The sequence below is a fragment of the Chinchilla lanigera genome, unplaced genomic scaffold (assembly GCF_000276665.1).
Source record: "Chinchilla lanigera isolate Chin_1 unplaced genomic scaffold, ChiLan1.0 scaffold00008, whole genome shotgun sequence".
NCBI lineage: Eukaryota > Metazoa > Chordata > Mammalia > Rodentia > Chinchillidae > Chinchilla > Chinchilla lanigera.
In genome coordinates, this window is record NW_004955409.1 from 2,621,870 (window position 1) to 2,631,858 (window position 9,989).

General features: G+C 60.2%; 1 protein-coding gene across 1 annotated transcript in view; it reads left to right on the forward strand.

The window, feature by feature from the left end:
• Positions 1-9,989, forward strand: part of Gnb5 (guanine nucleotide binding protein (G protein), beta 5) — a gene marked incomplete in the record, with an annotated part of 21,155 nt that overhangs the window by 726 nt on the left and 10,440 nt on the right. Inside the window, 2 exon segments of the mRNA XM_013510285.1 lie at positions 8,004-8,140; positions 9,898-9,939. Of these exon segments, the coding sequence (XP_013365739.1) occupies positions 8,004-8,140; positions 9,898-9,939 (179 nt within the window).

Below are 9,989 nucleotides of genomic sequence, written 5' to 3' on the forward strand. Positions count from 1 at the left end.
CCCGGCGTCTCCGGCGCCCACTGCGTGCGCCTCGGTCGGAAGAGCCGCGGCCAGATGGGGTGGGGGGTCGCGGGTCGTGGTCCTTCCAGGCCGGGGTCCCCGCCCGCTCCCTCCGGGGAGGAGACAGGCCGCTGCCGGGCGGGAGCCTCCGGTGCCTCCGCCCCGCCGCCGGGGCGCCGGGACCCAAGTGCCAGTCAGGCCGACGCTCCTGGGGCGGTGGCCGCCGGCCTTGGCCCCTCGGGGACCGCGCTCCAGGCTCGGGCTGTCTCCGAAGCAGGAAGAGGGATGTGGCCTCCAGTCTCTGTGAGCGGCTCCTTACCAGAAAAGCAGGAGGCGCCAGGAAACTTCCCTGCGCCACCAGGGTGCCCGTTCTGTCTCCACTGGCAGAGCGACGCTGGGGACATGCAGGGGAAACTGAGGGAGGACCGAAGGGCCACATCACCCCCCCAACAAAGCTGTGTTTCTGGCCTCAGGGACAAAGCAGGATGGGCGTGAGGCAGGGCCTGCAGGTGTGCAGACACCGTCAGCACCGGGTGGGTGCCTGGAAGTGGGTTCTCCAAGTTCACCAATCGACAGACCAGGAAACTGAGGCACGGCCAGGCTGTCCGGCTTGCTGCAGGAGCCCAGCTGAGGATGGGGCCCCAACTCCCCGGCCTTCCCTGCCTTGCCTCTGGGGTTCCCCGTGGGGGTCCCCAGAAGCCCCTGGCAGCATGTAGCCTCCACAATGTGGGACCTGCCCTGAGGGATGGGGGCCTGTGCAGCTTTGGGTAGAAAGCGGGCCTTGCCCTTCCCTAGGCTAGGAGGATCAGAGGATGGGCCCCCCTAGAGTGGCCCTCAAGACGGAGCCCCTAGCTGGAGCCCAGGGAAGGAGGAGCAGGTGCCTGTCCCTGCAGTGGGAGCGTGTGCAGGGAAAGGAGGGCGCCGGTGTGAGGTGGGAGACAGGGAAGGCGGTGACCTCGGGTGCACGGAGGATTTGGGCTTTGACCCTGATGAGCTGGGGCCGCTGGGAATCTGAGAGTGACCGGGATGCAGGAACCTCTCCTCCTTCCCAGGGACAACCTGGGCCGCCTGCCAGGCACTGTAGCGTGCTCCTGCCAGAGGTGACCCAGGGTGGGGTCTCAGAGCTCCTCTGCCCCTGGCCCCCAGCTCCTTCCTGCCCTGGTCCGCACACCCTCAGCTCAGAGCCAGGTGGGGATGGGGAGCGGCCTCTTCTCTGTGAAGTCACACATGTAGCCAGGGTCACACCTGCACTCTCACCTGTCCCCGAGTGAGGGGACAGAGTCGTGTCCCCTTGAGAAAGAGCAGGCAGGCTTGGCCCGGGAACACGGTCGGCTTGGGATCTTGCAGCTGGCTCAAGGGTGGCCGGGATGCAGCTTGGGAATGAGGCTGCCGCTGCAGGCCCTGGAAGCTGGGGCGAGAGGAGAGAGACTGTCAGGCCAGGGAGGCGGTGATGACAGGGTCCGGGGTCCTTCGGCGCCTGGTGTCCCTGCAGCAGCCTGCAGTCCACCCCCAACATCTGCAGTCTGGCCCGCGTCATGGGGGCAGGGACACCCTTTCCCTGTGGCGTCTGAGGACCATTCCTGCCCAACAGGGGCCACACTGAGGTCTCTAGACCTGGTCAGGGTGCTGGCTGGACGCCAGAGCTTGTGGCTTATTCCTGAGCAGAATGTGCGAGAGGCCGCTACCTCTGTCTGGGTTTTTTGTTTGTTTGTGTCATTTTTGTTACTTTGCAGTACTGGGGATCGCGGGGACTTCACACTAAGCCGTGTCCTCAGCCTTCTTCTATTTGTTATCTTGAGGCGGGATCTCACTAAGTCTCTGAGTAGAGTAGCCCAGCTCGGGCTGAAGCTTGTGATCCTCCTGCCTCAGCCTCCCCCAGAGCGAGGATGACACACAGGCACCACCGCTCCTGGCTGCTGTACGTTCTTGCGTTGTGGTTGTACAGATGACCCTGCAGCCCCTGCTCAGCAGTGAGACCCCTTCAGCCACCACCAGCCCACCCCAGTTTGCCAGGGACTGTAGGATTTCAAATGCTCTCGAGTCCCGGGCCCACTGCACTGTTGCACTGGATTTGCCCAAAGCCTTGCCTGTAACACCCCGACACAACAAAATCGAGGTCCCTGAACTAGGAGGGGAAAGCAAATGCTTCCCGACCTCAGGGCCCCACTGCATCATCCGCTCAGCCATCATCCCTGTCACCCTGAGGCCAGCGTCCCCTCTGTGGGCCTCACCCCAGTGTCACCAGTGTGAGAGGGGGTGGCCCCTGGGGGTCATCCCTGCCCCTGCACTGCTGCTCCTCCCGGTCCTTGTCACTCTGCCTGTCCCTTCCCCGTCCCGGAGCATCTACAGTCCTGTGCCGCCAGCCTGTGTTGGTTTCCCGTGCTGCTGTGCAGCCTTGGGCCCTGCACAGCGACCCCACACGGGGTCCTGGGTGCCGCGGGGCCCCCTGGAGGTGGTAGGGAAGGGCCCGCCCGATGCCCAGCCTCCAGAGGCGCCTGCAGTCCTCGTGTTACTGTGAGCACTGCTTCAGCCACATCTTCTCCGCCCCTGACCCTGCAGCTCCCTCTTAGTGGGGGCCTTTGGTTCCGCTGGGCCCAACTGGAAGGCCCAGGATGAGCACCCATCTCAGGACCCCATTAGTCAGGTCTGTGATCTCCTGCCTGAGCGGTCAAATTCCGTGTGCTGGAGGAGTGTGGGAGCAGGAGACAGAGCGAGGGGGCTGGGTTAGCACAGCTGCGTCCTGGGCCGCATTCAGGCTGCACCCAGGGTCCCAGCCCCTTGACAGCTTCTAGCTCTGCAGGGGAGCAGAGCAGCCCCAGGCCAAACAAGGCAGCGTCTCCGCGGAGGGCTGCAGCCTGAAGCGGCCCCAGCAGGCCTCCCCCGAGAGCTGGCGCACTTTTCTGCCGGGTCTAAATGGATCGGGAAAGGCTTATCTCAAGTGCGTTATTGCCTGGGCCTTGGCCCATTCTAATTTCATGCTGAGGGAAAGATACAGGAACAAGCATCCTTCTGGACCAGCGGGGGCCTCCTGTTGGCTGACTCCGCTGTGTTCGGAGGAGATGGCTTCGGGTCCCTGCAGGTCCTGCCACGGTGCTGCGCTGGCCTGCCGCCACAGTGGTCAGAGAGCAGATGGCCCGGCTGTCCCGCTTCCCCACTGTGCCCTGCCCTGCCCCCGGTGATGTGCAGGTGTCATCAGCACACTCTGAGGACACTGTCTAATGCTCCTGTAGGGAGCTTCGGAGCTGCTCTGTCCCTCCGTCCTCCCAGCTGCTAAGTGGGGAACTCGGTTCCAGGAGCTGGCCAAGCTCCCAATCTTACGGACAGGCATGAAGGAAAGGGTCAAATAAAAGGCAACGTGCAGTATGGTTTGAGGGGAGCCTGGAAGGTCAGAACTCTCTTGGAGGCAAGACCGAGGCTTCTCTGGACTGCCCATGTTCATTGGGTCCTTAACAATTCAGGGGGTGCAGGAAGTGGAGGGCACAAAAGCCCACAGAAGTGAGCAGGCCGTGAGAAGTTAGAACAAAGACATTTCAAGAGGTGAGTCGGCTAACGGGAGGGCTGTTCTATCTGCTAGGTTCGCGGTTACTGCCCTGGAATAGGAGTGAGAGCCGGGTGTCCTCCGCTGCGGCCTTGTGTTGCCCTCAGAGACTGGGAATCTGGGCTTTCCCCTAGAGCCAGAGAGCGCTGCGGGCAGCACCCTGACCCTCACACAGCCCCGGACCCCACAACTAGGGGTAGAACCCGAGTGACCAACCGGTGGTTTAAGGCAGTTCATGGTCTCACACAGGGCCAGGCATGCGGCTCCGTGGTAAGCACCTGGCTGGAAGGCGTGAGGCCTTGGGTTCCGTCCCCATCACCAAGGAAACAAAACCTAAATCTGGAGACCCAGGAGCGGTGCCAAAGCTATGAGGAGTGTTTATGGACGTTCTTACAGCCCCGCCTTCACGCCTCCCATGCCCATAGAGCTTGCCCTGCCTCATCCCTGGCCTCGCACGTGCTGGGGGGCATCCGTGCCAAACGCTGTGCTCCAAATGGTTACCTCTTTAATTTGGGAAACATTCATGCTGTGCTCTTCCACAAGGAAATAGTTTTTAAAAGTGAAAAGAGCATTCTTCTCATTGCATAGGGATTGGACCCAGGGCCCTGTATATGTGAGACAGTCATTCCACCACCAAGCTACATCCCTAGCCCTTTTTTATGTGATGTTACTTTGAGACAGGGCCTTGCTGAGTTGCCCAGGCTGGCTTTGAACTTTCATCCACCTGTCTCAGCCTCCCAAGTAGCTGTGTGTCACCATGGTCAGCCACACTGAATAAGTAAAATTAGCTTTCGATAATTTTTCCTCCTTCATTCCTTGGTCTAACACATAGTCGCTATCAAAAGACTGAGAGCCAGGTGTGTTGGCACACACCTGTAATCCCAGCACTCAGGAGGCTGAGGCAGGAGGATTGCTGTGAGTTTGAGGCCATCCTGGGTTACATAGTGAGTTCAAGGTCAGCCTGAACTACATAGCAAGATGCTGTCTGAAAACCAGAGACATTCAGAATTTATTCGTGCTCTGGTCCTTTTTCTTTTTTCTTTTTAATTGCATTGTGGGAAGAGGGGAAATATCTTGTTGCATATTTTCACTCTGTAAATGTCCATGGTTTAAATTCTTGTGTGTGGACCTGCACACAATGAGATAGGATTAAAAAAATAAGGTGACTATTTAAATGTTTTCTAAAGTATACACTACAGTAAAAGACACATTGTCATTCATCTCCCTCGCAGTGCTCCCCTGGCCTCAGAGCGGTGTTGGGCTTCCTGTGCTGTGGAGGACACGTCCTCGTTGCCCCAGGGCCAAGCAGGAAGGGAGCTTGCATGGCTATGTGAGGAGTTGCATAGTGGAGCAGGGGCTGCCTCTGAGTCCAGCCGCCCGTGTGGCCCACGCCAGTCACTTCACCTGATCAAGGGTGCACTGCTTGGGAGCCGATGAAGAGAGCAGAGGCTGGGGAGGAAGGGAGAGGAACGGACCAGAAGGGGAACGGAACGGGGCTCTGCTGGGCCATGAGGAGCGGCAGCCTGGGCCGGCTGGGTTGACTGGGACGGAATTGGCCCAGGCCACTGGGTTTATTCCTGTTGGTGCTTCAGTGAATACAGCTGGGTCCCAGGCTGCAGGACGTCACAGCTGACGCTTGTCACTTCGCTGGCCTGGAACCCTCGGCAGGTGGCTCCCCCTCAGGGCACAAGAAGGCGGGCCAGCTGGTGCTTGCAGGGAGGGTGGCTGGGCTTTAACCTGAGCCCGGAGACCACCTGCCCTTTCCCTCACAGCCCTGGGAGCCCGCAGCATCTGAGCTCCCTGCGTAGGGGTTCCAGCAGGAAATAGCAAGGTACTTGTCGTGTCTCTAAGAAAAAATATACCCAGGAAGGACGGGCGTCAGAAGGCAAAGGGGAAACCCATCTGCCCCAAAACCTGCTCCCACAAGTAACGTACAGGATGCATTTAACTGGTGTCTAGATTTTCTTTCACTTGTTACTTAAAAAAATTTTTTTTAATTCTTTCACTAAGTGGTTGCAAGATTTGGAGCTAGAAGCGGCATAGAGTGGGTTGGGAGCGAATCTGCGTGGGAAGGAGCCGCGGTGGGAGACAGGAACGATGGGGGGGTGTGCAGATGCATGTTATGTAAGGGGAGCGCTGTTCTCGTCGGCGAGGTGTCTTTTCTTCCCAAAGAGGACAGAAAAGCTGTGCTCAAGTGGGTGCCGCCCTGGGAGAAGCAGTGATACCACGTCCAGTTGCCCGGTGCCGTGTGCGCAGCACGTGCTCTGCCCGGCGCTGCGTGTGTCGCGGAGCAGGTGCCTTCTGATTTTGAGCCTCACTCCTTGGGCTTCGTGGAGCACGTGTGTGCAGAACGCCCGTGTGCCCTGTGCAGGGACGCACAAGCCCTGTTTCTCATCTCTGGAAGCCACGGTAGCAACTGAACCGCGAGGCAGCGCTCTGTAGGAGCCAGTGTGTTCTTTGGTTTTTGACAGAGTGTCTTGCTGAGTTGCCCAGACTGGCCTTAGCTTGTGGTCCTCCTGCCTCAGCCCGTTGAGTGGCTGAGGTTTCAGGTGTGCGCCACTGTGCCTGACTAACACTTCTACAGCTGGGGTTTTTCGGCCGTTTGCACACCTTTGTTCTTTCATCAGGATGGAGTAGTGGCCTAGAAGGAACCAAGACTTCCTGGAGAAGCCCTGAGTGCTGGGTGGGCCAGGGCAGGAGCAGAGGGCTTGGGCCGGGAAGAGCTGAGAATGGAGGACAGTCGGGAGGTCACACAGAGAGTGCGCCAGGCCCCGTGGGCAGCAGCCTCCCTGCGGCAGTTATCACATTGGCTGAGCACAGTGAGCGCCCCGCGTCCGTGCTAATAGAAACAGAGCAATAAACGCGTGGGAAGGAGGGTTAGAACGCAGGCTGAGGGCTTGGAACGGCCCCGCTTGTCGCTGCCTGGCCCAGCAGGAGCCGCTGACGGATGTCACAGCACAGGTGCCAAAGGTGCCCAAGCGCCACCGTGACGTCCGGTCTCAGAGCGTCCCCCCCGGAGGTCCCTGGAGGCTGCCCAGGGGCCAGTGCTGGCAGGAACCAGGCAGAGTGGACCTTGTGAGGACGGGCAGCATGTGTGCCTGGGGCACAGCGCCCCCGTGCGTCCGCCACAGTGCAAGGGCCGGGCCTCCGCTCCAGCACGCACCGGACAGGATGGACGGGCTCAGCCTCGCCATGAAGGTCGCTGTGGGCCAGCAGCGTGCCCCGGGGCCCTCTATGAGGCAGCGGCGCTGCTGCAGCGCTAACTTCAGTCACTGTTCCGTGGTCATTTAAGAGGGCGCAGTGTGGTGAAGCTTGGGGCAGGGAAGCTCTCTCCAGAGGGCGCTGTGGTCACAGTGCGGAGCCCAGTGTGGCTCTCAGAGGAGGAGGCGACAGGTGCCCAGCTGTCACAGCTCCTGCAGGCGCAGGTCAGCACTGGCCCCTGGTCCACACGCCCTTTCGCCCGGGCTGAGGGTCCGGAGGAGGGAGGCGAGTGCCGCGGCAGCCCCGTGTCACCCTCAGGACTGACACAGGCAGGGTGCTCCCGCGGGTCTGCTCCCTCGCCTGTGGTCCCTGCTGGGCATCGCTTCCCGTGAACTTCCTCTCCAGGTCCTGGGTCACCGCCTGCCGAAGCCCAGGGAAGCTCCTGGGAAAGGCCGGGTCCAGCCTTGCAGACCCTGGTGCAGGCGGTGCGCTGGGTGAATCGGGCGTGTGGTCTGTCCTTCCCTCAGTATTTGTGGCGCGACTGAAAAACGTGGTGAATATCTCAGTATTTTTTTAGTACGGTAAAAGACACATCGCCGTGACTCCCCCTCAGGCTGCTCTCCCTGGCTTCGAGCACACATCCGGTCATTCTCGCCACTTGCTGAAGCAGCTCTGGAAGTTTTCTTTTGTAAGAGTCTCAGCTGCGCTCTTGTGGCTGCCTCCACGTCCTGAATGGATTCAGAACGTCCCCCGGTCATGGTCACCTTGACTGGGAAGACCCGGAAGTCACAGGGCACCAGGTCTGGTGAATAAGGTGGAAGAGGACACAGTGTCACATTTGTACAAGCTGCCTTTCCGCTGGACGGCACTCAGCAGCAGCGTTCACTGTATTTTTTATCACACCTCATAAAGACACTCACAGGAGGGGACTACAGAACTGCTTCAGAAAGTGGCCAGGACGATGGTATATGGGATGAGTGTGTTCATTTTGGGCTTTTAGTTCTTTCCCTGGCAAAGCGTCTTTTACTATAGTTTTTTTTTTTTTTTAATTAAATATGCACCATATTTTTGATCACACACTGTGCACATAAGGAGGTGCTTTGAAAATAGAGTGTTGTAAACCCAAAGGGGACGAGATCGTGGCAGAGTGTGGTGAAGGCACGACAGACAGGAGAACGCCCCAGGCCCTCTGAGGGGCCGCGGTCCTCCTGCGCCCCGTGCCCGAGCTGGCCTTCGTGTCAGGCTGACTGACCTTGTCCCCCAGTGCGCCAGGTGGCGGAGCGGGTGGAGGCCCTGGGCCAGTTCGTCATGAAGACCAGGCGGACCCTCAAAGGCCACGGGAACAAGGTGCTGTGCATGGACTGGTGCCGGGACAAGAGGCGGATTGTGAGCTCCTCCCAGGTACGCGGTGCGCGGGACCGGGCGGCTCCAACGGAGGACGGAGGGCTGTCCCCAGAGGGCCTTGTCCAGCGGATGCTTTGCCTGTTCCCCAGAGGACGTGACTCAGCTGGAGGGAGTCTCTTGCTCCTCGCTGATGTAGGAGGTTTGGAGTCGGGAGAGGCTGGAACAGTGGCCTGGATTTGGCTTTTTTGAACTGTGCCAACCATGTCTTCCTGAGCGAGTGGCAAGGCCTCCTGTGAGAGTGAGCCCATTCTCAGAGTTCCTCCCTGTGCCCGTCGGCAGTGGGGCACACGTCACGAGGGCTCCACCATGGGTCTTTCAGTTTATCCGCTCCTACAGTGTGAAGAACAGATGTGAGTGAACGTTTGGAAAGTACAGTGGCCCGCTCCCTGTACAGAGTTTACGTAGCTCACACCTGTGTGCGCCTTGCCCTTCCCCGCGGAGCAGGCTGCCCCAAACCTAGCCGCCCCGCAGCTTGCTTTCCATGCGTATTTTTGTGTTGCACGTGTGCTGCATAAAATTGCAGACTGGACTCACGGAAGACGCTCCGGAAGCCAGATTTTTGTGATCCGTGCAGGTTTCTCGTTCTTGTCTTCCACCCGTGTTCTGAGAAGAAGGGTTATCTTTTCTTAACGACCCAATAGAGCTGTGCGTGTTCTAGATAATCCAGCAACAGCCTGTCTCCACCTGTGTCAGGCTGGACAGGACAGCCTTCTGGTTACCTACAAACCTGACGTGACACGCAGCACTTGCTTTTTATGTGTGTGCGTGTGTGGTGCTGGGGATTGAGCCCGGGGCCTTCCCACTCAGCTACCTTCCAGCCCTCTTTTATTTTGAGACATGTGCCTTGCTAAGTGCAGCCCAGGCTGGGCTTGAACTTGCTATCCTCCTGCCTCAGCCTCCCAGGTGCTGGGATTATAGGTGTGCCCACCCCACCTAGCTCATCCATCATCAATTAATCACTTGTGTGTGTTAAAGAAACACTGGAAAATAGAACAAAAAGTGTTTACTCCCGCTGTCCTGCCCAGCCATCACTGCTGTGGCACATTTCTTCCTGGTCTGTCTTTCCAAAGCTTATTTTTACAGAGTGGTTGGCAAGCTGTCCCCGCAGCTTCCTAGCCCTCCTGACTGGATCTTCCGGGCTGGGGAAGGACTCCTGCTAGCTGGAGCGGGAAGGCACCTGCACCCCGCTCTGCTGTGGGGGCGGCGAGGGGGGCCACGACCTTGACTCGCCCTGCGGCCCTCTCGGGTGCAAAGCGGAGCTGAGCCAGCGCGAGCCTGTGGGCCCCAGGGAGTGGACCTGTGCTCCTCTTGCGTGAAGGGACGCAGCAGGTGGCCGAGGGGCCTGGCGCAGGAAGCCGTGACGTGGGCAGCACGTGTCGGTGCCGTGCCCAGGAGCCGGGCAGCAGGCCAGGACCTCGCCGTGCCCAGGAGCCGAGCGGCCAGGGCCTGGGTTTCCTGATGCACCCTGACGCCAGCTTTGCGCGCTTCGGGACCCGCACGGGTCCAGGGGGCACCGAGGAGCCGGCCCTGTCCTGCGGGGACCTGGGCCTGCGGGGTTTCTTTCCCTGGGGGTGACAGTGGCCTCGCCCCTCACCGGGCGGGGGTGGGGCAGGGCCGGGCTGTGCATCGGGCCCTGGGGGCGTGGGGCTCCCGAGGCCGCAGGGGCCGGGCATCTGCCCGCGGTGAGCCGGGCTGGGGCGCTCGCCCCTCCGCCGTGGGCAGGCTGGGGTCTGAGCCCGCCGTTCTCCCCGCAGGACGGGAAGGTGATCGTGTGGGATTCCTTCACCACCAACAAGGTGAGTGCGCCCCCGCTGCTGCCCCTGCCCGTCCCCGCGTGCGCGCAGCC